Genomic DNA, 27975 nt, shown 5'->3' on the forward strand with positions numbered 1-27975 from the left:
ATCACGGTACGAAGTGGGCCATTCGCCAACGCCGTGTCCCATTTATCGTTCGCTACGTGCGCAGCACAGCGGCGCATTTCACATCATGAGCATACCTCAGTGACGTCAGTCTACCCTGCAATTGGCATAAAGTTCTGACCACTTCTTCTTGGTGTTGCATTTGCTCTGTCAGTCAGTGTATTTACCAGATATAGTAATAGGAGTTGAATCATGGCTGAGAAATGATATAACGGATGCAGAAATTTTCTCACGGCACTGGAGTGTGTATCGTAGAGATAGGATAGGAAGGGTGGGAGGGGGAGTGTTCATTCTGGTGAAAGAAGAATTTGTAAGCTACGAAAAAGTTAAAGATGAGACACATGAAATTTTAGGTGTAAGGCTCATTTCTAAAGATAATAGGCAACTTGATATATTTGGAGTGTACAGATCGGGTAAGGGTAGCACTGATGCGGATTCGGAATTATTTGATAGGATAGTCAGCTATGTGGGAAACGACATGGAAAGAAATGTGATTGTAGCGGGAGATCTGAATTTGCCAGGAAGCATGACCAACAAATGGCAAATAAGTTAATATGGGAAGGACAGCTGATTCAGAAAGTGATGGAACCAACCAGAGGGAAAAATATCCTGGATGTGGTGCTGATAAAACCAGATGAGATCTATAGGGAAACTGAAGTAATAGATGGTATTAGTGATCATGAAGCTGTTATTGTGGTAGTTAAAAATAAATGTGATAGAAAGGAAGGTCTTAAAAGTAGGACTGTTAGGCAGTACCATATGGCTGATAAAGGAGGCATGAGGCAGTTTCTAAAAAGTAACTATGATCAGTGGAAAACAGTAAATAAAAATGTAAACAGACTCTGGGATGGGTTTAAAGAAATTGTTGAGGAATGCGAAAACAGGTTTGTACCATTAAGGGTAGTAAGGAATGGTAAAGACCCACCTTATTATAATAGAGAAATAAAGAGACTAAGAAGGAGGTGCAGACTGGAAAGAAATAGAGTTAGAAATGGCTGTGGAAGTAAGGAGAAATTGAAGGAACTTACTAGAAAATTGAATCTAGCAAAGAAGGCAGCTAAGGATAACATGATGGCAAGCATAATTGGCAGTCATACGAATTTTAGTGAAAAATGGAAGGGTATGTATAGGTATTTTAAGGCAGAAACAGGTTCCAAGAAGGACATTCCAGGAATAATTAATGAAAAAGGGGAGTGTGTATGCGAGGATCTTCAAAAGGCAGAAGTATTCAGTCAGCAGTATGTAAAGATTGTTGGTTACTAGGATAATGTCCAGATAGAGGAGGAGACTAAGGCCAAAAAAGTAATAAAATTTACATAACAATGACATTCACAATAAAATACAAAAGTTGAAAACTAGAAAAGCGGCTGGAATTGATAAGATTTCTGGGGATATACTAAAGACAATGGGTTGGGATATAGTACCATATCTGAAGTACTTGTTTGATTATTGTTTGGTCAGAGGAGCTATACCAGATGAATGGAGAGTTGCTATAGTAGCCCCTGTGTATAAAGGAAAGGGTGATAGACATAAAGCTGAAAATTACAGGCCAGTAAGTTTCACATGCATTGTATGTAAGCTTTGGGAAGGCATTATTACTGATTATATTAGACATGTTTGTGAAATCTGGTTCGATAGAAGGCAATTCGGTTTTAGGAAAGGTTATTCCACTGAAGCTCAACTTGTAGGATTCCAGCAAGATATAGCAGATATCTTGGATTCTGGAGGTCAAATGGACTGTATCGCGATTGACCTGTCTAAAGCATTTGATAGGGTGGATCATGGGAAACTACTGGCAAAAATGAGTGCAGTTGGACTAGACAAAAGAGTGACTGAATGGGTTGCTATATTTCTAGAAAATAGATCTCAGAGAGTTAGAGTAGGTGAAGCTTTGTCTGACCCTGTAATAGTTGAGATGGGAGTTCCTCAGGGCAGTGTTATCGGACCTTTATGTTTTCTTATATATATAAATGATATGAGTAAAGGAGTGGAATCGGAGGTAAGGCTTTTTGCGGATGATGTTATTCTCTGTAAAGTGATAAATAAGTTACAAGATTGTGAGCAACTGCAACCTGACCTCGAAAATGTTGTGAGATGGACAGCAGGCAATGGTATGTTGATAAACGGGGTTAAAAGTCTGGTTGTGAGTTTCACAAATAGGAAAAGTCCTCTCGGTTTTAATTACTGCGTTGATGGGGTGAAAGTTCCTTTTGGGGATCATTGTAAGTATCTAGGTGTTAATATAAGGAAAGATCTTCACTGGGGTAATCACATAAATGGGATTGTAAATAAAGGGTACCGATCTCTGCACATGGTTATGAGGGTGTTTAGGAGTTGTAGTAAGGATGTAAAGGAGAGTGCATATAAGTCTCTGGTAAGACCCCAACTAGAGTATGGTTCCAGTGTATGGGACTCTCACTAGGATTACCTGATTCAAGAACTGGAAAAAATCCAAAGAAAAGCAGCTCAATTTGTTCTGGGTGATTTCCGACAAAAGAGTAGCGTTACAAAAATGTTGCAATGTTTGAGTTGGGAAGAATTGAGAGAAAGAAGAAGAGCTGCTCGACTAAGTGGTATGTTACAAGTAACTATTCTCATTTTGGTTCCGTATTGAAGTTGACGTATGTCTCAAGTATTATTACAATATTATAAGTCCACCTGTTCAATACAATACAATATGATCCACTATTTCATATGGTCAAATATTTTTTTATACATAATACATAAAAGTCAAAGGTACATGTTTCACCCTCCTTACGGGCATCATCAGCCTATATCAATCTTAAAAATAATACATATACTTATAAATTATAGGTTAAAATGTTGAAAAATGATTTCGTAAAACATTACACAATAACATCTAAAACAACGATAATGCACCAAAGTATGTTAAAAGAGAGTGAATTAATAGTTTTGAAGATTAAAACGTGATTAAACATGAAATTTTGAGAGTTTAAAACTAAAATGTATCCATATTTTTATAATATCATTAAGACTGTGATGGCCTTGAGTATAAACACAATCATCAAAGGGGGATGTTTCTTCAATTCCCAAGTTGAATCCAAGGTGGTAAAATCACTGTCAGTTATTTAAAACGGAAGAATGTAATAAACAAGTTAAAATGTATATGTTTGGGATATCTGAAAGTCGAGAAGAAAATGGAACTTCTGTAGAGGCGTTGCTTATGGTAAAACGTATGTCAAAGCTAGCGGAGTTCGGAAATTATGTGGTAGTCGAATGGATCTAAAAGATAGTCAAGTTGATGTGCTAATTCCGTTGAAACATTTGTTGGAAGAAATGTTCAGGATTTTCTGAAACAAAATGTAGAAGAAAGTTGGTGAATAATACCGTACTGTACAAGAGACTTCCTGTACGTCAAAGATGGCTAATGCGGTACTTACTCGTACGGAGCGTATTAAGTACGTCAGGTTGTTACAGCAACGCTAGCTTGACTGGTTTTTTTTTTTTTTTCTTCGGGGGGGCCCCCGAAACCCGCTCCCCCCGCGTGACCAACGACTCAATCTACATGGCCTCCGACATGCTATTATTTCTCAGAAGAAGAAAGAGATAGCAGGGAAGAGTGGGAAGTGATACAAGGAGTATCTGCCTGTTTCCATGTCAAACACGCTACCAGGCGATATTGTATTAGGTATATGGTGTTGAATTTTGGTATTGAAGGGTCAGGGAAAAACCACATAGGCAGAAAGAAGAAAGAGCCTACATGTAAAACCTGACATCTTTTGATAGCACATGCAAGGATGTGGGCTGGAAAAAGACCAGAGGTTATGTTAGTTAGGAACAGGTAACATGCACAAAACATAAACCAATTCCTCGCCATTCCATCGTCTGGGGATCAGTCCGTCTGGGCATTGCTGTGACTAGCACGGTCCTTGCCGGCTGCGGAGCCATGCGTCGAGTACCACTAGGGCCTGTCACACGACTCCACCTCCTTGGGGTACCTCATAACCAGTCTCCGATCCTGGAGAGTGAGGCCAAGCCCGCCGAGGCGGGGGCCTCCTGGAAGGGGGTGGGTCATGGCGCCGGGCCTCCTTCCTCTCTGCCCGCGCCATGGCCCGGTAGACAGGGCAACTGCGATGGGAGGCCGGGTGGCCCCCCGAGCAGTTGGCGCACACCGGCGCGTCTCTAAGTGCTGCGCAGGCCATGTAGTGGTGATCACCACCACAACGGTTGCACCTCCCCTCGAGCCCACAGCTGACCTGACGGTGGCCCCACCTCAGGCAGTGGAAACACTGCAAGAGCTGCTGAGGGGGACGTTTTACTCTCACTGACTGCCGCTACCCGCTGAGGTCCTCTCCTGATTGGCTCCTCGGTTGACTGCTGTCCTGGGAGCAGTCCTGGGTTGCGGCTTGGCGGTCCTCTCCTGGTGAGCCAGCGACGCCTTTTGCTTCCTGGTGCGGCGTCGCCTTCTTCTTCTTCTTCCCGGGGGTTGCTTCTCGGTGGGGGAAGAGGCCTCGTCCTGGTGGCCCTCCTCCCGGCCTGGTGACCCCGGGGTAGCTGGTGGCTGCGCTGCGTCGCCATCTTCTTCTTTCGCCTGGCTGGCTTTTCGACTTCTAGTCTTATAACGGTGTGGCTGAGGCAGTGAAGGACATGGAGGGGGGAGTAATGGTAGGTGGATCCTTGCGCGCATGTGTTGTTATTGGCGGGCTGTTAGGAGCAAGATGGGCGGGCCTATCATTTGACGAGGTGGTGGAAGCTTTAGAACAAGAAGTTCTAAAAGTTGGCGGGATTGTATTATGTTTTGAATTCACCATGCCTAATAACTTTGGAGTTAGCTCATATAAAGGATTTTTTGCTTCCGTGATATCATTAAGATTATGGTCTTTGTTATAGGCTTGGTCTAAAAAGATGTAAAGATTTTCTAATTCATTCATAAATTTTCCTTTGCCTATGCATTGTAGAATAGTGAGATCTTTATCAATTGATGTAAACTGATGTCCTGTTTCACTCATGTGTGAGCTCATCGCTGAATATTTGTTGTGCTTTAAGGCATTATAATGCTCCATATATCTCGTATGAAAGCTGCGCATCGCAAAGAGGATGAAATGATGATGAAGACAACATATACACCCAGCCCCCGTGCCGACCCTGCCGGGAATCGAACTCGGGACCCTGGTGACCAAAGGCCAGCACGCTAACCATTTGGCCATGGAGCTGGACAGCATCATATGACTTGACATGATAAGTCTTGACAGCTGAAACAGCAGTTTGCTAGTAACTACTGGACTTTTAAGATAAATTGGAAGGTTATCGTGATTGTTAACTGCACTATAGCACAGATAATATTTTTGGTTGAGTGTTATTTGCACAAGAAGAAACCAGCATCAAAATGCCGTACACAAATTCCCGGTTCTAGAGTACCATCGAAACGTTGCGTGCAACAACTCATTCACAAGTGGAGTAGTACTGGTTCAATAACTAATAAGAAAAATACAGCAAAGGAGAACAGCTCTCACACAGGAGAGGTCAGAAGATATACAGGCAAGACTGTAAGTCAGACCACGTAGGTGGCTTCAGAAACTAACTTGGGAAGTGGTATTTCACATTCGTCAGCACACAATGGAAAAACAAAAATGATTATATTTATGACCTTACTGGACTCATTCAGTGGTGAGTTCTGTTTCATTTACTGGTTATTTGATTGCTTTATGTATTTACTTGTTCTGAGCATGTATATAGCTGGTGAATTCAGTTTTGCTTATTTTCTGTAGGCATAAACATGCCGCTTCTTTGAAACTATTAAGTCCGCTCGTCCCTGCGGATACTGTGCTCTCTGTCACTGCTTCTCCAAACTCCTATGCCTTGGTACTCCGCTACAAAGTCTAAAATTATACTCCGTGTATAAGGGCATAGCTAATCTGAAGGTAACCTCAACACAGATTTGAGGTCATGATTTTTAATGCTTGTGGTCCACATCAGTTCCAGTATCACTTACGCCTATCTTGCTGAATTAATTTGTTCAGCGCACAATGTTTTCTTAGGATACCAAATGCTTCCATAGGAAGATCCCATTACCTTTTCTTACGGCTGACTCGGCTAGGAGTATCTTGCTGCTGATACAGATTTTGACTGGGTATTTTTCCTTTAATCAACCTATAAACACAATACAGGCTATGAGCACCAAGCATTATTATCATCATACAATAGAAGAAGTCTTTAATAATAATTTGGACTACGGTAACAGAACTAGATTTTTTATACGTACCCCTGACTTGGTAACTTAGGATTTCTGAAGCTTGTTGTTGGAAAATGATCTGAACACACACGGTAGTTTTTGTTCAGATGTTCGGGACCTAATTTTTTAAATACGGTATCCAAATCCTTCCTTTTACATACTTGAACCCATTGCTTACAGCTAAAAATTAACAGAAAAAGCAATATTTTCAGTTAGGCCTACACCTCGTCATAAAAAGAAGCATTAAGGTAGAGTTTAAAACAGGCAATTCATCAGATTGCAATCTTACATCTTACGGTCTTTTGGAAAACGAAAATAAGACTTCGAGCAATTGGAAACGCCGTAATTGAAGCACTTATAAACTGCACAAATGACGCCAGCCATAATAGCCTACTTCTGTTACTGAGGTGCAATACACACTGGTAAATTAAAAACAACACGCCCGTGTGCCTAGGATCATACAGTGGCAATATGCTAGGGCAGAGTTCGCCACACCGTGCCGCGTAGGTAGCAGCACTATCGACATTCCAACTGAAAACTGCTAGCTCTCCGGTATTGTCATAGTGAAGTATTTAATAAAACTGCTCCCTAATTATATTAATTCGTAGGTCAGTCGAGATGGAGAGTGACATCGTAACTGGTCGAACTGCTAAAAGCGAAGTCCAATAAATTACCAAGAAGAAATGGATAGTGCTTGAGAGATGCATTGGACCTCCTTTATTCTTAGCAGCTGTTTATGTTTAAAGTATGGCCATCTCCCGTGTGCACACGTGGTAAACACAAATTTTATTCGGCTCGGTTCAGTTCCATTCAGCTAGTTGCGAGGGGGCTTTTGTGTGGACTAAAAACCGCATGTTGCATTTTGCAGCCATTTTAACAATACAGTTTAAGCGATTTTTTTTTCCCCAAGTGGGCGTTATGTGGTACTTCAAAATAGGTTTATAAGCGATAATATTCAGCATTTGTAACCAAATGCGTATTGTTTTGTTTACTGCTGTGTTAAGATGTATAAACGGGCACGAAGTGCTTTTAAAGCTGTAATTTCACTCCGGCAAGCAGTGTGTGGGAAATAACTGAATTGCAAGATCGATACATTTGCATATATTGGAGGTTAGTATACACATTTTTACTTTAAAACATTTATTGTGCATATTTTTCGAATTGCATGTATAACGCACACGTTTCATCAGATTTTTTAAACAGTCACAATAACATTACACTGTTCCTACTGTTGAAAACATTTCAACACATTAATGCAGTGATGGAGCTCGGTATCTGGTATAGATTTACTGTGAGTACAGTGTTTCCAAAAGTGCTGTTCTAGCTAGATTTCTTAAATTTGGGGTTTAGGAATGGGCCGGAAATGTAATTTCAAATCAACATACATTTTACTCCTATATTATTCATTATCTTGAGTAAATTTATTTCAGTGCAACCCAAAGTAAAAAGCGACAAATAAAGGGTCATCATGAGGCACCCATCTTGTGTATCATTTTGAAAACAAGCTTGTCTTTTTTTGTTAAAACTCCCTTCGGCCATTCAGCAAAGATAAGTTAGAGATCCTTCAATGGCGCAGTTCGGACGACGTCAGAATTATTAAACAAGCAGTCACGTCCAGTGCTGCAATGACAACTTCAGAATGCATGTCGGCAATTCTGTAATTGACAATTGCATTGGGTAGGTTGGATATTTGTCAGGAAGTGTAAGCCTCCAGATTAGATTCCCATTAGTATCCCCTGAAGTCCTTCTAGAAAATGACAAAAAGTAACGTTAATCAACCTGTACTGATTAAAAATTTGGTGAATTCCACTTCATCACACCTAACTCCAAAGGGTCTCGGATGGAGTAGTCACATCCAGCGCATGGAGTGACTACGTCAGATTACACAGTTTTTTTTTTTTTCGGCAATTTTCACAAAATTTGGCAGCCTTGTAGACACACATGATGTGAGCTCTAATGGAGATAGTGGGAAACTTTACTTAATCAAGCCGGTCATTAGCAGTAGAGAAAAGAGTGGCATTTATCAGCTTTCACAGTCTGCATTTTAGTTCTTCCATATAAGTAAGACTACTGCTAAGACCTCACCTGCGAACCATGTGACCTTGCCATGATGGGGAGGCTTGTATGTACCAATGAAGGAGACGGCCGAGCTGCAGGTGCAACCATATTGGATGGGTATCTGTTAAGAGACCAGACTAACGAATGGTTCATCGTAAGGAGGGTAGCAGCCTTTTGGAAGTTACAAGGGTGGAATTAGATATTTTTCCACCAATAGAGCATATCAAAAATAAGATGTACGGCTTTTCAGGCGTTTGCTCTATTAACCAGCGTTTCGTCTTAGGTCTGACACTAGACTCTTCAGAGTGGGATGTGTCAGACCCTACCAACTGACATTCCGAATTCCATTCGGAATTGCTAGGCGGGCATTAATTCCACTGTGGAGTTTTATCTCCCGTATGCAGTTATCAGACTGTGCCTCTTAAATAGGCTTCTGATGAGTTCACCTGCATACACCCAGCGTCAATGGGTAGGGTCTGACACATCCCACTCTGAAGAGTCTAGTGTTCAGACCTAAGACGAAATGCTGGTTAATAGAGCAAACGCCTGAAAAGCCATACATCTTATTTTTGATCTGAGTTACAAGGGTGGCAGTCTGGATGATTGACTGATATGGCCTTGTAATAATACTCAGTATGGCTTAGCTGTGTTCATACTGCTGCACTGCTCAAGGCAACGGGAAACTACAGCCCTAACTAACTCCCGAGGAAATGCAGCTCTCTCTGTATGAATGATGTTCTGATGATGGCTTCCTCCCAGGAAAAATATTCCGGAGGTAAAATAGTCCCCCATTTGGATCTCCAGGTCAGACTGCACGGGAGGGGGCAATCATTAGGAAGATGAATACTGACGTTCTGCGAGTCGGAGTGCAGAATGTTAGAAGTTTGAATCATTATGGTAGGTTAGAGAATCTGGAAACGAGAGATGGATAGACTAAAGTTAAATGTATTAGGTATAAGTGAGGTACGTTGGCAGGAAGAGCAGGATTTTTGGTCAGGTGACTATAGAATTATCAACACTAAATCAAACGGAGGAAATGTAGGAGTTGGTTTACTAATGAATAAGAAAATAGGGCAGCGGGTAAGCTATTATGACTAGCATAGTGAAAGGATTATAGTTGTCAAGATAGACACCAAAGCAATGCCCACCACAATAGTGCAGGTCTATATGCCAACTAGTTCAACAGATGATGAAGAAATCAAAAGAATATATGAAGACATAGAATATTTACTACAATATTTTAAAGGTGACAAGATTCTAATTTTGATGGGAGACTGGAATTCAGTGTTAGGCCAAGAAAGAGATGGTAATATAGTAGGAAAACATGGATTGGGACAAAGGAATGAAAGAGGATGTCGCCTGGTTGAATTCTGCACTGATCATAACTTAGTTCTTGCTAATCCTTGGTCCAAACACCACAAATGAAGGCTGTATACGTGGATGAGACCTTGAGACACTGGAAGGTATCAAATAGACTTTATTATGATTAGGCAGAGATTCAGAAACCAGGGGTTGGATTGCAAAACTTTCCCAGGAGCAGATGTTGACTCTGACCACAACTTGCTGGTTATGGAATGCCATCTAAAGTTGAAGAAGTTAAAGAAAGGAAGGAATGCAAGGAGATAGGTTCTAGACAGGTTGAAAAAAAATAGTGTGAGGGACTGTTTTAAGGAACATGTTGCACGAAAACTAAATGAAAAGGCTGAAGGAAAAACAATAGTTGAAGAATGAAGTGTCTAGGGCTGCAGAAGAAATGTTAGGAAGGAAGGAAAGATCAACTAAGAATCAACATATAGTTCAGGAGATACTAGACTTGATTGATGAATGATAAAAGCATAAGAACTGCAAAATGAAATGGGCAGAAAGGAATACAGGTGATTAAAGAATGAAGTAGATAGGAAGTGCAGGACAGCTAAGGATGTATGGCTGAAGGAGAAGTGCAAGGATGACGAAGGTTGTATGGTCGTAGGAAAGGTAGATGCTGCATACAGGAAAATCACGGAAATCTTTGGAGAAAGGAAAACTAGGTGTATGAATGTTAAGAGCTCAGGTGGAAAACCTCTTCTAGGAAAAGAAGACAAAGCAGAAACATGGGAGGAACATATCCAACAGTTGTATCAATGTAAAGACATAGATTATGTGGTTCTGGAACAAGAAAAGGCTGTTGATGCTGATTAAATGGGAGACCCAATTTTGAAGTCAGAATTTGAAGGAGCTTTAAGAGACCTAAATAGGAACAAGGCAACTGGAATTGATGACATTCCCTCTAAATTACTCACTGCTTTAGGAGAAACCAGCATGGCAAGGTTATTCGGTTTAGTGTGTAAGATGTATAAAACAGAAGAAGTGCCATCCGATTTTTGGCGGAATTTTGTTATACCTATTCCGAAGAAGGCCAGTGCTGACAAGTGTGAAAATTACTGTACCATTACTTTAGTATCTCATGCCTGCAAAATTTTAACATGCATTATTTACAAATGAATGGAAAGACAAGTTGAAACTAAGTTGGGAGAAGATCAGTTTTGCTTCAGCAGAAATGTAGGAAAATGTGCATCAATCCAGACATTATGTCTGATCTTAGAGGATCGAATTAAAAAATACAAGCCCACATACATGGCGTTTGTAGATCTTGAAATGACATTTTATAATGTTGATTGGACGAAGCTATTTGAGATTCTGAAGGTGATCAGAATCATATACCGAAAACTAAGAATTATCTACAATCTATAAAAATCAGTCTGCAGTGATAAGAATCAAGTCAAGGGCTTTGCAAAATTTAGCAGCAATTCAGAGAGGAGTGAGGCAAGGTTGCAGTTTGTTCCCCCTCCTTTTAAATGTTTATATAGAACAGGCAGTAAAGGATATCAAAGAGGAATTTGGGAAGGTAATCACAATCCAAGGAGAGGAAATCAAAACCCTGATATTTACTGACGAAATTGTTATTTTATCTGAGACTGCAGAATATCTGGAGAAATTGCTGAGTGGTATGGACAGAGTTGTGGGTAAGGAGTGCAAGATGAAAATAAATATGTCCAAAACAAAAGTAGTGGAGAGCAGTCAAATGATGTCAGGTGATGCAGGTAATATTAGATTAGGAAAATGAAGTCTTAAAGGAAGTAGATGAATATTGTTACCTAGGTAGTAAAATAACTAACAATGGCAGAAATAAGGTGGACATAAAACACAAACTAGCACTAGCAAAGAAAGCCTTCTTAAGAAAAGAAATTTGCTCACTTCGAACATTAATATAGGAATTAGAAAAATGTTTTTGAAGACTTTTGTCTGGAGCATAGCATTATATGAAAGTGAAACTTAGAGGATAACTAGCTCAGAAAGAAAGAGGATAGAAGTTTTTGAAATGTGGTGTTACAGAAGAATCCTGAAGGTGTGATGGATAGATCGAATCACTAATGGAGAGATACTGAATCGAATTGGAGAGAGGAGATTGATTTGGCTAAATTTGACCAGAAGAAGACATAAAATGATAGGACACATCTTAAGACACCCAGGACTTGTTCAGTTGGTTTTTAAGGGAAGTGTAGGAGGTAGCAGTAATGTAGAAATGGTTAGCACAGGATAGGGTGTATGGATTGCTGCATCAAACCAGTCTATGAACTGATGACTCAAATAACTTTTAAGGGCAGGTTGGTAGGTCCATGACAAGTATTCAGGATGGATCTCTCCTCTGCACTACTTGAGGTATCCTTAAGTTATTTTGCTATGTTTTTTTAATATTTGAATGGTTAACAAAAGTACCTAAATTTTTTAATAACCCTCGAACTGGCAGCCGTTCATTCCACATTGGCAGAGATATTTTATCAGCATTACAGACTCTTAGTATAAATTCTGTCAAAAATCATGGACAAGTTACAAAACAATAATTTATCTTCAAAAAAACTTGGGACCAACTTTCCCAATAAAAACCTTCAAGCCATTTGCTGTTCCGCGATATCTTGAATATTAGGTTTTTTTGTTACGTTACATTCTGCTATGAAGATAAAGTTTATGATTGTGTTTTTTCTATGCTGCACAGTACGCCATACCTCAACCCAACCTGTATGACAGTTCGGCAAAATGTATTGGTGTGTACTAAAGTAATGAAAGTTATGGAACATTTTCTTACTCTTTGATTGGTACTTGCTAGGTCTAAATACTGTACAACACCAGTACTGGGCACGCAGCACAGAAACAAATGACAGATTCTTCGAACACTCCAAGTGGTATGATGCAACAGTTGGCCATTCAAAAGGAGGATTACTGCCTGTGTTTTTAATTTTTACGATGAGTTGCAAAGCTGGAAAAGTGTGTTCAGTGTATTTTTGCAACGAATATGAATGGCAGTATAGAAGTGTGTCATTTTTCACATTTCCACGAGATGAAGAAATGTAAGTAATAATGTCCGTTTAGAATAAAAATTCTCCCATATTAGGAATAATTTCAGCTTCAGTTTGAAATTAGTTCATAAGCTTTGATTGTGTATTTTTATAATCTTGTATTCCAATCTTGCAGTTGTGCTGAGTGGGTTCGCTTAAGTCAAAGGGCAGATTTAGACAATCTATTGAAGAAATATGGTCCTCAGAGACTGAGAAACAATAAGATTTGTGCAAAACATTTCCAGCCATCGGATTTTAAGAATCCAAATTTAACCAGCCAAGGGTAAGAAGCATTTTTGATAATTGGTGCAGTAACAATATTGACATCATGTACTGCCCACTCGTCCGCTTAGGATCTCAAGGCACAGAGCACTGTCAGGGTTGTCAGCTGCACTGATAGTCCTACCATGAGCCGTGCGTAGCCAATGAGAAGGCGTGCAGACACTGGCAGCTCTATGCTTGCACTCACCTCACTCTGTGGTTTCTGCTCCTGCCTGCTACATTGCTAGTTGCAACATTGCATACCTTGTTGCAACTCAGAACGACATGAAGGAAACCTGGCTTGATTTCCCCAAGTGGTTGAATCTACATTTGGACTGCCTTTGAATATACAAAAAGTGAAAATGTATAAATAATGGATATCCCACAGCCCTTCGATGTTCTGGATACTGATTTCAGAATCATCAGTTCTCACAAGCAGTCTGGTGAATGAATTCCTTCCCTTGGAGCTGGCTATATCTCTCCAGCCCATCAGTACATAATTTTGTACCATGAAATGCAGAAAAAAGAATTCACAAAATAAATTATCAAAATTGATAGACAGGAAAAAATCCAATTTAAATAAAATAGAGAGAGTACAACAAAAGAAACAGTTGCAATTTTAAAAACAACAAAAATTCACACACAAAATTTCCTCCACACATGTTCATATTACAATCACTTTTGGAAAAACCAATTGTCAAAATGAATTATCAACATCATAAAATCTAGGTAATTGGCAGATAACAAGAGGTAGATCCATAATTAGCACACACATCAATATTAACCATATTGAGCTTATTAGAAGGAAATCAGTTAGTGCGAAAGAAGGAGATAAAAGATACATACATCATCTTTATAGACTGTTATGCCTTTCAGCGTTCAGTGGGCAAGCCTCCGTGAATTTACTATACGTCACCACAATCCTCTCTTTGCAACTAGTTCTGTGGCCTTATTTAGTTCTATACCTCTTATCTCTAAATCGTTAGAAGCTGAGTCTAACCATAGTCATCTTGGTCTCCCTCTACTTCTCTTACCCTTCATAACAGAGTCCATTATTCTCCTACGTAATCCATCCTCCTCCATTCACCTCACATGACCCCACCACTGAAGCCAGTTTATGCGCTCATCCATGCGAGTTCATTCCTAATTTAACCTTTATTTCCTCATTCCTAATACCCCCTTGCCGTTATTCCAACCGGTTTGTACCAGCAATCATGCTCACTATTTTCATGTCTGTTACTTCAAACTTATGTATAAGATATCCTGAGTCCACCCAGCTTTCACTCCCATAAAGCAAAGTTGGTCTGGAAACAGACTGATGTAAAGATACACTTAAGAAAATGGAAATTGCAACACCATGAAGGCATTGGTCATTTGTGTTGATTTTCAAGATATGCAACGATGCCATGTAGGGATGTAAACGATCAAAGTTTCAGACCCATTTGATTGTTGCTACAGGTCTCCCCATGTGATTGGTCGTGGAGGAATCAACTCCAGTATACAGACTCAGGTGTAGCATAGTTAACTTGCAGTCTATGCAATGAAGTGTTTCCTGTCAAACATACCTTGATGACAGAGAAGAGCACACTATCAACAACTGTCGCCATTTGAGAGGGCTCGGATAATTGGGCTGTGTGAGGCTGGATTATCGCTAAGGACTGTCGCTGCACGTGTTGGCCGACAGGCATCTACGGTACAACGTGTATGGCAGCAGTGTTCAAATGAAGGTACCCACACTCGTAGACCTGGCACAGGCCCAGCGCAACAGACAACTGTGACAGAGGATCGCCGCATAATTCGGATGGCCCGGATGAGCAGCTGTGGCACCCCAAATTACTCAACAAACAGTTGGTAATCGCCTGCGTGCAACTGGCTTACGAGCCTGTGTCCCTGCAGAAGGTGTTCCATTGACCCCACAACAGCGACGTGTAAGGCTGGCCTGGTGTCGAGAAAGATTGACGTGGATCAACGAATGGCATAGGGTCGTCTTTAGTGATGAATCGTGATTCTGTCTAGCCCACAGTGATCGCCGGAATTGTGTGCTTCATTTAAACATAGGAATTTCATTTTGTCCGTATTGAACTGAGAAAGGATGTTAGGAAAAACTTAAAACGGTCCACCTTTTCAATACAAAAATGTTATATTTATTTATAACATGTATTTACACTTGGAACTAGTTTCGACGCTGTGTTTGCGTCATCATCAGCCAAAATGTGGGAAATAGGCAAGATGTAGGCATTTATATTACACAAGGCGTTACATTAAACAATACACATCTTATAAGGAGATAAAAACAGGGACGAATATACAAACAAATGAATCGTTGAGAAAACAAAAGTTATACATATTAAAAATAACCTTAACCACATATCTTGCAGTGCGAAAGTGTTCTTCTTGAATGATTCCTGAATATAAAAACACACGCGCACACATTTCTGGAGAGCCAGCAGGCAGGACAAAGTAAAGTGAAACCTTAAGAGTTCTTCTGAGAAGAGTTCCTCATTTTTTCTATGTTCCGACTAACTAATGAAGTCTCCCTTGAGTTCCTGATAAACATACACAACAGGAAATTAAACAATATACATCTTACAAGGAGATGAAAACAGGGAAAGTTATACATATATTAAAAATAACCTTAACCACACATCTTGTAGTGCGAAAATATTCGTCTTGAATGATTCGTGAATACAAAACACACGCGCATACATTTCTGAAGAGCCAGCAGGCAGGAAAAAGTAATGTGAAACCTTAAGAGTTCTTCTGAGAAGAGTTCAGTGTGCGCCGACATACCGGGGAGAGGGGCCGCCCAGATGTTATTGTCGAGAGGCACACAGGGCCAACACCAAGCATTATGGTCTGGAGAGCTATTGGCTTTAACGTGATATCACAATTAGTGCTTGTTGAGGGTACTATGACTGCTCGTCAGTACGTTGATAGTGTACTCAATCCAGTGGTTGTCCCTATGATGGCGAACATAGCTAATGGGATGTTTCAGCAGGACAATGCCCGGGTTCACAATGCACGCATCTTCAGAGAAGCTCTCCATCACATCACAACCTTAGAATGGCCCGTGAGATCCCTGACCTCAGTCCTATTGAGCATGAGTTCAACATGATGAGTCGACAACTGGCCGACCGTCCTCAGCCACCCACAACTCTTGAACAACTGACCCGTGCAGTGCAGCAAGCATGGGCCACAATTCCTCATGAAGCTATCCAGGGCCTTATTGACTCCATGCCTCAACGAATTCATCAATGTATTGCAGCTCGTGGTGGGCACATCTTGTATTGGTGGTTGTCCAAACTTGCGGTCAGAGGGACCTGAAAGTGTAATCATCGAATCACAACTGAACACTCGTCCTGCATGTTCAATTGCAACAATGTAGCACCACTCCTTCTGAGTGCTGCAATTTCCATTTTCTTCAGTGTAGTTTAGTCCAGGAGTTGACTTCCTTCTTACAGAATACTGTTGATCGCAACTGCAAGCTGACTCCATTAGCTTTAATACACCTTGATTCAATCTCACTTAGTATATTACCAACCTGGGAGAAAACACATCCTAAATACTTGAAATCATCTATCTGTTCCAGCTTTGTATCAACAATCTGACATTCAGTTCTCTTGGATTTATTTCCTACTGACATTAATTTAGTGTTAGAAAGGTTAATTTTTATACCATACTCATTGCACCTATTTTTAAGTTCCAAAGTTCCAAGATATTAGACTGCAGGCTTTTGGCACAGTCTGCCATTATGACCAAGTCATCAGCATAGGCCAGACTGCTAACTACATTTCCACCTACCTGTGATATATATATATATATTTTTTTTTTGCTAGGGGCTTTACGTCACAGCGACACAGATAGGTCTTATGGCGATGATGGGATGGGAAAGGCCTAGAAGTACAGGTACAGCCCCAGCATTTGCCTGGTGTGAAAATGGGAAACCACGGAAAACCATTTTCAGGGCTGCCGATAGTGGGATTCGAACCTACTATCCCCCGGATGCAAGCTCACAGCCGCGCGCCTCTACGCGCACGGCCAACTCGCCTGGTACCTGTGATTTTATACCTTTCAGCAAATGATCCGTGTATACTATGAACAACAAAGGTGAAAGATTACAGCCTTGTCTAACCCCTGTAAGTACCTTGAACCAGGAACTAATTCTACCATTAGTTCTCACTCCAGCTCAATTGTCAACATAAATGCCTTTGATTGATTATAATTATCTACCCTTCATTCCATAGTTCCCCAGTATGGTGAACATCTTATCCCTCGGTACTCTATCATGCTTTCTCTAGATCTACAGAACATAAACACAGCTGTCTATTCCTCTCGGAGCATTTTTCAATTACTTGGTGCATACTGAAAATCTGATCCTGACAGCCCCTCTGTGGTCTGAAACCACACTGGTTTTCATCCAACTTCCTCTAACCACTGATCGCATCCTCCCTTCCAAGATGCCAGTGAATACTTTGCCTAGTATACTAATCAGTGAGCTACTTGATAGTTGTTCCAATCCTTCCTGTTCCCTTGCTTATAGATAGGTGTAATTACTGCCCTTGTCCAGTCTGAATGTACCTTACCAACACTCCATGATAACCTCACTATTCTACAAAGCCATTTCATCCCTGCCTCTCCACTATACATCACAATTTCAGGTCTAATTTCATCTGTTGCTGCTGCTTTATGACAATTGAGTTCATTTACCACCTCTTCCACTTCCTCAAGCGTAATTTCACCAACATCATTTTCCTCCTCCCGATGAGCCTGGTTGTTCGCAACACCACCAGGAAGATGTTTTTCTTTTACATTGAGAAGATTTTCAAAATATTCCCTCCACCTGTCTAGTGTTTCCCTGGGATCTATTATGAGTTCACCTGAATGACCCAAAACACTGTTCATTTCCTTTTTCCTTCCCTTCCTATAATTCTTTATTACTGTCCAGAAAGGTTTCCCTGCTTGACATTCCCAGGATTTCTTTTTGGATTCAATAACAATTTGTTTGACACTCTGTTTCTGTCATGAACGTACAATTCCCTGTCTGCACCAGCCCTTGTTTGGAGCCATTCGTATAAGCCTTCTTTTTATGTTTACAAGCTGCTCTCACTTCATCATTTCACCAAGATGTTCACTTTTCCCCATCTTTACACACAGTTGTTCCTAGGCATTCCCTTGCTATTTCTACTACAGCATCCCTGTATGCCTCCCATTCTCTTTCTCTATCCTGCATCTGCTTACAGTCCTCTGTACAGAACTTCTCACTAATCATATCCATGTACTTTTTCTAAGTTCCTCATCCTGGAGTTTTTCTATCCTTATTCGTTTGCAGGCATACACTGACTGACAGAGCAAATGCAACACCAAGAAGGAGTGGTCAGAACTTTATGCCAATTGCAGGGTAGACTAACGTCACTGAGGTATGCTCATGATGTGAAATGCGCCGCTGTGCTGCGCACGTAGCAAACGATAAATGGGACACGGCGTTGGCGAATGGCCCACTTCGTACCGTGATTTCTCAACCGACAGTCATTGTAGAACGTGTTGTCGTGTGCCACAGGACACGTGTATAGCCAAGAATGCCAGGCCGCCGTCAACGGAGGCATTTCCAGCAGACAGACGACTTTACGAGGGGTATAGTGATCGGGCTGAGAAGGGCAGGTTGGTCGCTTTGTCAAATCGCAGCCGATACCCATAGGGATGTGTCCACGGTGCAGCGCCTGTGGCGAAGATGGTTGGCGCAGGGACATGTGGCACGTGCGAGGGGTCCAGGCACAGCCCGAGTGACGTCAGCACGCGAGGATCGGCGCATCCGCCGCCAAGCGGTGGCAGCCCCGCACGCCACGTCAACCGCCATTCTTCAGCATGTGCAAGACACCCTGGCTGTTCCAATATCGACCAGAACAATTTCCCGTCGATTGATTGAAGGAGGCCTGCACTCCCGGCGTCCGCTCAGAAGACTACCATTGATTCCACAGCATAGACGTGCACGCCTGGCATGGTGCCGGGCTAGAGTGACTTGGATGAGGGAATGACAGAACGTCGTGTTTTCCGATGAGTCACGCTTCTGTTCTGTCATTGATAGTCACCGCAGACGAGTGTGGCGTCGGCGTGGAGAAAGGTCAAATCCGGCAGTAATTGTGGAGCGCCCTACCGCTAGACAACGCGGCATCATGGTTTGGGGCGCTATTGCGTATGATTCCACGTCACCTCTAGTGCGTATTCAAGGCACGTTAAATGCCCACCACTACGTGCAGCATGTGCTGTGGCCGGTGGCACTCCCGTACCTTCAGGGGCTGCCCAATGCTCTGTTTCAGCAGGATAATGCCCGCCCACACACTGCTCGCATCTCCCAACAGGCTCTGCGAGGTGTACAGATGCTTCCGTGGCCAGCATACTCTCCGGATCTCTCACCAATCGAACACGTGTGGGATCTCATTGGACGCCATTTGCAAACTCTGCCCCAGCCTCGTACGGATGACCAACTGTGGCAAATGGTTGACAGAGAATGGAGAACCATCCCTCAGGACACCATCCGCACTCTTATTGACTCTGTACCTCGACGTGTTTCTGCGTGCATCGCCGCTCGCGGTGGTCCTACATCCTACTGAGTCGATGCCGTGCGCATTGTGTAACCTGCATATCAGTTTGAAATAAACATCAATTATTCGTCCGTGCCGTCTCTGTTTTTTCCCCAACTTTCATCCCTTTCAAACCACTCCTTCTTGGTGTTGCATTTGCTCTGTCAGTCAGTGTATTTCACTTTTTCTATATTAGGCCTAGAGATACTTTGTTCACTGCAGATCAAATAGTAGTATGTATCATTAGGAATTCCCCAGAAAATGCATACATTCCTAACAGATTTCTTAAATTCGAAGTCGGTTAAGATATAGTCTGTTATGGATCTGGTACCCGTACCCTCCCATGTTTAGCACACTTGAAGAATGTGTTCATAACTGCTAAACCCATTCTAGCACAGCAGTCCAGCAAAAGCTTCCCATTCCTATTACCTTCCATATCTTCCCCACATTTACCAATTACCATTTACCAATGACCCTTTCATATCCTTCAGTTCTATTTTCAACTCTCACATTGAAATTGCCCATTAGCAGTATCCTATCCTTGCTGTTGATCCTGACTACAATGTCACTCAGTGCTTCATAAAACTTGTCAGTACACTGTGAATACACTGAGACAATTCTCGTCCTAATTTCTCCAACTGTAAATCTACCCACATCATTTGCTCATTTACATGTGTAACAGAAACTATGTTGCATTCAATAGTATTCCTAATGAACAGTCCTACCCCACACTCTGCCCTTCACTTTTTAACACCCGTCAAGTGCACTTTATAATCTCCTTTCTCTTCGTCGTTATCTCCCCTTACCCGAATATCACTTACTCCTAGCGCATCCAGATGCATCCCCTTTGCTGACACAGCCACCTCTACTTTCTTGCTTTCTTTCTTGCATAAGCCCCATTAATATTGATAGCTCCCCATGGAATTCCATTTCATTTACCAAGTTGTTTCCGAGGTCCCTGTTACTCCCATAGGTCCAAGGCTTGCTTAAAATGTTCTGAGCTTGGTAACTTTGTGAGCAGGATGTTATCCTACTTACACACAATCCTAGTGAGGATCTCTCCTCTAATGGGTTAGGGACCATGGTGGATTGTATAGTCTTAGCCGCCTGAGCACAAGGAGGGCCATGACTCAGAATATGTCCGAGATGCCCACTGCCATTGCGTAGTAGCTGGTATCCTGACTCTTAGGACCACTTACTAAGCCACTCAGCCATTGCCCATGATTCACGAACTAGGATATGACTACAGTAACCCACACCATGAACCATATGATAAAAGATAGTTTGATCAGTACTGCAATGGTGGATGGAATCTTAATTGTGCAACTTTTGTCTCATACAGTGTTTTTACACAAACAGGACTTAACTAGGAGTAATATTGTCATAAACAATAACCTAACCATACCATCAGTTATTTTACAGTCAAAGATAAGGGTAGTCAAGCTGATTCAGTGTATCCATACAAGACATATGTCATTAAATCTTTTATTCTAATAACGAAAAATACGAACACTACATATGGTTCATTAATCACATTTTATGAGGAACTGTTTTCTATCAAAATTGGTCACTGAAAATTGTCTTCTGACCATTTATATTGTATAACAATATTCTAGAATGAAACCAGCTGTTAGTTTATTATTTTAAAGAGCACTTAAGACAAAAAAAATGTTAAATGTTTTTATTCCTCTTGAAGGCTAATTGTACGTCTTTAACAGTGAATGAGATATACTTAAAAAGAAAATTTTATCAAAAATTTGGTGTTATAGTAAACATTTTTATAATAGTTACAAACAATTTTATAATGCAAGGAGCTGTATATTCAAAAGATTGTATAAGTATTATGACGGATCTGAACCTCATAATAATTGATTTAGTCTCTTTATTTCAACTACATAAGTTTTAAGGTATACATGCAATTGTAAACAACACAGAACTTAGTTTAGAATGCCCTGTTTATGTACATACATATAGTATAAGTATTTTAATGTAGCTATCAAAAATGTCTTGCACAATCTCCTAGGCTGATGATGGCAAATTAAGTTGCCGAAATCGGTAACAGAAATGACGACATTAAATAAAAATATGATATTATAATAATTTCTCTATTTTGTAGTATTGAACAGTTGGAAAACTCTACCCTTATCTTTGATTGTGAATTTCGATTCAATACAGACCAAAAATGAAATTCTTAACATTAAATTAAATCAGTTATTTTGTCATGACAGTAATACATACTAAGGTTACTGGATGCCCTAACCAAACTCTAACTTAACCTGTCACTAACAGTGCTTTCCAGTAAATTAGAATCTAGAAATTACGAAAGTTCAAGCCACCTATTCAATACAGTACATATAAACAGTTAATAATGGTACATGTTTCTAAATCCCATTGGACCTCCTTCAGCTGAACAGTCGAAACAGAATAGTTAAAATACATATTCAAGGCATACAGAATTAATAATAACCAACATATTAAAATATTCAGTCTCAGTGTGTCCAGTATTTTTAGTAAGAATTTTATGAGGATGTTGCAGTTTTAAAGATTTATTATTCAGATATTTTATACTGGACATATAAAAATTAATTGTCCCACTTTATAACATGTATTTAAAATATGCCATTTTAAGATCTTGATGTGTTTATATTCAGACATGTTGACCAGTATTTTAATATGCTGGTTATAAATTATTCTGGCTAGATTTAATATGTTGCTTTAGGTATTAATTCTGTCTAGATTACTTAGCTGAAGACATCCCAATTAACATTTGAAACATGTATTGTTATTAAATATTTGTGTGTACTGTATTGAATAGGCCCCAACATGAAATCAAAAATGTTAAGAAACAAAATTTCCACTTCCAGAGGTGCACATGGCCCTGAGGTTCACTCAGCTTACACCAAAAATGAGTACCAGGTTAATTCCTGGGGGTGAAGGCAGCCGGCAGTAAAGCTCACCACTCCAAGTGCCGAGGTAACGGATAGTGGAAGCCTTTACCTTCCGCCCCTCCAAGGGCCTTCATGGCCTGTACAGAGATGACTTTGCTTTGCTTTGTTTTTGTATTGAATATGTGATTGAGCTTTTCTAATATCTTATACGAAATTTTGTCTTACTATATAGGGTGGTTGGAAACAACGTGAACAGGGTATATGAGCGTTAGAGGGTCGGTCAAACTGAATAGTAACTTGGAACAAATAATTCAGTATCTATCGTAATTTATAAGTTTCATATCTGTATTGATGATTCACACAAATGCGAAGAGGAGAAGAACTCCACCTAATCAATTCTTGTTTATTATTATTATTATTATTATTATTATTATTATTATTATTATTATTATTATTATTATAAATACACAGCCGGTTTTGACCCTACCGGGTCCTGTATTTTTAATAATAATAATAATAATAAACAAGTATTGATTAGGTGGAGTTCTTCTCCTCCTTGCATTTGTGTAATTCAGTATGTAACGCCGTTGTCAATATATCAGCTGCTGAAGTAAGCCAACCAGTTCTCTTTGCAAGTGAATTACTAAGGGATTTGTGAGCTGGTATTGCTAACTCTCGGCGGCGTGCCAGCCACTCACTGTTGGGTCCCATGGTTCAAATTCCGGTCACTCCATGTGAGATTTTTGCTGGACAACGCAGAAGCAGGACAGGTTTTTCTCCGGGTACTCCACTTTCCCCTCTCATATTTCATTCCAGCAACACTCTCCAATATCATTTCATTTCACCTGTCATTCATTAATCATTGCCCCAGAGGAGTGTGACAGACTTCGGCAGCCAGCACAATTCCTATCCTTGCCGCTAGATTGGGGGTTTCATTCATTCCATTCCCTTCCTGGTTGAATGACTGGAAACATGCTGTGATTTTCATTATTGCTAACTTTCACATGTCTTAAGAGCACCAGTAGAAGGAAAGAACTTCGCCAGGGTAGAAATTTGAACACGGACCTCCATGTCACAGCAAGTACATTACGGTATACCGGCTGAAACCCATGGTGTGTTTGTATTTGATGCTGATTTCTTGGCATGGCTCTCAAGGTGGTATTAAGCCACATGCAGATTTGGCAACACCGCCTCTCAAAGCCCAATTGAATTTGCCTGCAAAGAGATCTGATTGGCTAACTTGAGCAGCTGATAAAATGACATCAGCATGAGATATCAGATAATTTTATTTCAAGTTACTTATCAGTATGACCAACTCTGTAATGGTCATATACCCGGTTCACATTGTTTTTGACTACCCTGTAGACTAAGTAACTATGGATGAGATCATGAAGTTCATTACACGTAAATTGGAATCTAACCACTTAATATCACTAATTTTGTTACAAACGGTAACCTACCCCTCACTATCAGTAATTTTGTCAGTAACAGTAACCTAACTCTCCCTCTCAGTAATGTTGATACTGGCAGTAATAAGTATTAAATTTTCTGCATGATCTAACCAAACTTTGACCTACCCTGTCACTAACAGTGCTTTCCAGTAAATCAGAATCAAGCCAGTCACTAATGATAACCATTGGGGGTCATCAAGGGGAAGGCTTTATTGCTAACAGTAATGTTTGTCCATACCACAGTTAGTTCACTATACTGTATATCTGTTATATTGGCAGCCATATAAAAACATCAGCCATATAAAAACATCAGCCAACAGCATTCCGGGCAGAGAACAGCGGAGTAAGGAGAGCATGAGAGGTAAGACGGCGTGATGTCAGTTTTGTTACAATTAATGCTACTGCATTTTTATTGTTCAGATTCTATCAAATACAAATAAATAAATATCAAATACAGTGTCAATTCATGATAATAGGTTGAAGAAGAAAGCAGTACCTTCTCTGAATTTATCTGGCTGGGAAGATGAAGCCCAGCGCCGAAGACGTACGGCAAAGATAAGAATGATGGGAGACAATGTAAAAGACGAAGATTTCCTTGGTAAAATTGAAGGTGAAATGGATGGTAAGTGTGCAGTAAAAGTTTGTAATGCTCTGTGATGAGGAAGTAATTCATTGTGGTATTGCTCTGCATGAAGCCTAGGCTTTGAGTGCATTTTGGGCTGATTTTTGTATCTCTTTACTTTCACAGTATTAAATTGCTGGGCTACTTCTGATTATAGTCTAGAAAATAATTTGGTAAAACTAAGTGGCTCAGATGGTTGAGGCGCTGGCCTTCTGACCCTAACTTAGCAGGTTCAATCCTAGCTCAGTCTGGTGATATTTGAAGTAGCTCAAATACATCAGCCTCATGTTGGTAGATTTATTGACACGTAAAAGAACTCCTGTGGGACTAAATACCAGCACCTTGATGTCTCTGAAAACCATAAAAGTAGTCAGTGGAAGTTAAAGCCAATAACGTTGAATTGGTGAAACTAAAGGAATAGGACTTCAGCATAACTTCTAAAAATATGGAAGGGAAATTATAGAACTCTTACTTTGTCTTACATGTAGGAGAGAGAAATATTCACTTCCAATGTCATGGATCCACCTGTCTGTCCCTAACAATATATTAGGGCCTAACTCATATAGGAAAGTACCTTAAAAGAAAATGCAACATTTTCAGTACTTCTGATGTCAAAAGCTACTGCTGTTTGTTGAAATTTATTCAATTTTTGCTGCTTCCAGAATTCAACACTGGTACACATTCCTTTTGAAACGTTATATGCTGATGTGTTAGACGAATGCGTTTTGTCTCTAGGCTGACACAGACCAATAAAAAGAGAATGGTTTAGCAACACTTGGTAGCATTGTGTAAGCAATTGAGCAAGGACTTTACATCAAAAGAGCATCATCCTCCATGCCGTATGCATGCTGCTACAATGCAATTTAGCAGTGCAGGTTGATGACCTATTCCCTAGTTCAACTAAGAATTGTTAGTAGGCAACAGTTAATCGCATTGCAAATATTCATGCTGATTTAAAAAAAAAGGAAAGAAAGAACGAGATACCTCATGTTCCTGGAGTTCCAATGCATGTACGAGGGCAAGTCAATGAGTATCTGCAATCAATTTTTATAATCTACTACAAAAAAGAGTACTCACTTTTTATTGCTCTCATATATCAACATTGTCACCCTGCTTTCCAATGCACATGGTCCACCATTTCATAATCTTTCTGTTACTCTCTAAAAAAAAAAGAATTTCGGTTGTGCAGCAAGCCATATATGCACCGCTTCCTTCACCTGTTGATCGGCAGGTGGTTTGCCATGGTATCAACAGTCACTCCTCTGTTATTCAGGATCATATCGCACACTTGTTCATTATTGACATCAGTTACGGCTGCAGACTGATGCCCGTATCCTTCCTCAGCCTTCTCACACTTGCGACCCCTTTTGAACTGTCCAGTCCATTGGTAAAAACTTTACTGTGGCAAAATATTGTCCCCATATTGTGCTGAAAGTCTTCTATGGATAACAGCTCCTCGTACACCCTCAGACCTCAAAAAATGGATTACGGAAGTCTGTTCTTCCTTGGTGCAAACAGAGAGTGGCACAGTCATCTTTACGTTGCAACAGCGCAAGCTGTACTGATCTGATAATGCTGAAACCTACCACAGATATCGACAGCAGTGCCATTGAGCGGCTGTTGAACACACAATGCCATAGAGCCAACCTAAAAACAATTTGAGGAAAACTGACTTGTCTACGTAATTGGGACAGGCAACCGATCCTCAGGCAGCAGTAAAGGAAACAGTGTACATTTGATCTCTTGGCCCCTTGTTTGCTCAGCAGGGGGTGATTTGTGATGGTAGTGGTAGTTCTCATTCCCCAACAGTAATCTTCACAGCTTTGTTGCCAGTGCACCTCGTAAGAGTAAATTAAATGCCTAGACGTTTAAATAATCAACACAAAATATGACAACCATGCCTTTTAAATGACATTTAAAGTTAAAAACTTCATGATTGTTCCGTATTGAATAGAGAAATAAGATGTACAATATTATAGGGAAGGATCCACCTTTCAATACTCCGTAGTAAAAAGTAGTTACAACCTGTTTATTGGGACCGGTTTCAACACATTTCAAGTGTCATCATCAGCCAATTAGCGAAGATCTTAAAACAACTAATATATTGAACACAGGCAAAATATTAACATTGTATCATATTGTAGCAATTCAGTTAATATTCAAAACACAATAATCACAGTCAAGAGAGTAAACAGAACATCACTATCTTGCGCCGAAAACAAATATATTTGAAGTTCATAAGCAGATCAAGTATGCACTTATGTAAAGTCGTTGCTAGGCAGGTCTTGTAGGCATTTGTTTCTCTGGCCGAAGAGTAAAAGGTGACGTGAATGAAGTCTTAGGAAAACAGTGTAGGATTTAATTTCGTCAAAATCAAAGTGGATATATAGGTTTTAAAATAATTTAAAACGTTAAAAAAGAATAAAGCCAAATAAAAATATATTAAAAAATGGGAAGAAATAATGAAAGAAATACGAGGTTCAACTCAAAACAACTTGCCGTAGTAATTGATAAAGAAATGATTTATCATTTCTTTCATTATTTCTTCCCATTTTTTAATATATTTTTATTTGGCTTTATTCTTTTTTAACGTTTTAAATTATTTTAAACCTATATATCCACTTTGATTTTGACGAAATTAAATCCTACACTGTTTCCCTAAGACTTCATTCACGTCACCTTTTACTCTTCGGCCAGAGAAACAAATGCCTACAAGACCTGCCTAGCAACGACTTTACATAAGTGCATACTTGATCTGCTTATGAACTTCAAATATATTTGTTTTCGGCGCAAGATAGTGATGTTCTGTTTACTCTCTTGACTGTGATTATTGTGTTTTGAACATTAACTGAATTGCTACAATATGATACAATGTTAATATTTTGCCTGTGTTCAATATATTAGTTGTTTTAAGATCTTCGCTAATTGGCTGATGATGACACTTGAAATGTGTTGAAACCGGTCCCAATAAACAGGTTGTAACTACTTTTTACTACGGAGTATTGAAAGGTGGATCCTTCCCTATAATATTGTACATCTTCTTATTTTAAATGACATACGTCCGTTGTGTACAGAAGAAAGAAACCTGCTGACAACCCTCATTATGCACTTTACAGATTTCATTATACATTGTATTCATTGTATTATAGGCTTAATTAAGAACTAATATTTGGTTTAATGATCCACCCAATCAATACACTTCACTTTACACTTTACAAGTGAGAATACACTTAATCTTAAAATATTCCATGCATTCTTTGTTACATGCATGTTTTGTATTTTATTCAAGACTTCTTCTGCTGTAGCATCCCAAAAATTACTTTATGTAATTAATAGGGCTTGGATGTTTAGAAAAAGTCATATTTTTCTTTTTCTCTATTTTCTTGTCTGGTTGAATTTTTGTGCAAATCAGGTGATTATCGTCACAAATTAAGTGATTTTCTTTTTTGTCATATAAATGCATATTTTGGTCATATTTCAGCAATTTGATGACAGCAGTAGCTGTGCAAGATCATCTTCAACTTACCGAATGC

General features: G+C 40.0%; 2 protein-coding genes across 2 annotated transcripts in view; one reads left to right on the forward strand and one right to left on the reverse strand.

The window, feature by feature from the left end:
* The window catches only part of LOC137502991 (zinc finger protein 501-like), a 49446-nt gene extending 43322 nt beyond the window's left edge, over positions 1-6124 (reverse strand). The window contains exon 1 of the mRNA XM_068230297.1: positions 6052-6124. The gene's annotated coding sequence lies outside the window, so the exon portion shown is untranslated. The remainder of the gene's footprint in view (positions 1-6051) is intronic.
* Positions 6125-24342: 18218 nt separating this feature from the next.
* LOC136885313 (oocyte zinc finger protein XlCOF6) overlaps positions 24343-27975 on the forward strand; it is a 38567-nt gene continuing 34934 nt past the window's right edge. Inside the window, exon 1 of the mRNA XM_068230240.1 lies at positions 24343-24442. Coding sequence (XP_068086341.1) covers positions 24382-24442 — 61 coding nt within the window. The 5' untranslated portion in view covers positions 24343-24381. The remainder of the gene's footprint in view (positions 24443-27975) is intronic.

This window comes from Anabrus simplex, chromosome 14, assembly GCF_040414725.1.
Source record: "Anabrus simplex isolate iqAnaSimp1 chromosome 14, ASM4041472v1, whole genome shotgun sequence".
NCBI lineage: Eukaryota > Metazoa > Arthropoda > Insecta > Orthoptera > Tettigoniidae > Anabrus > Anabrus simplex.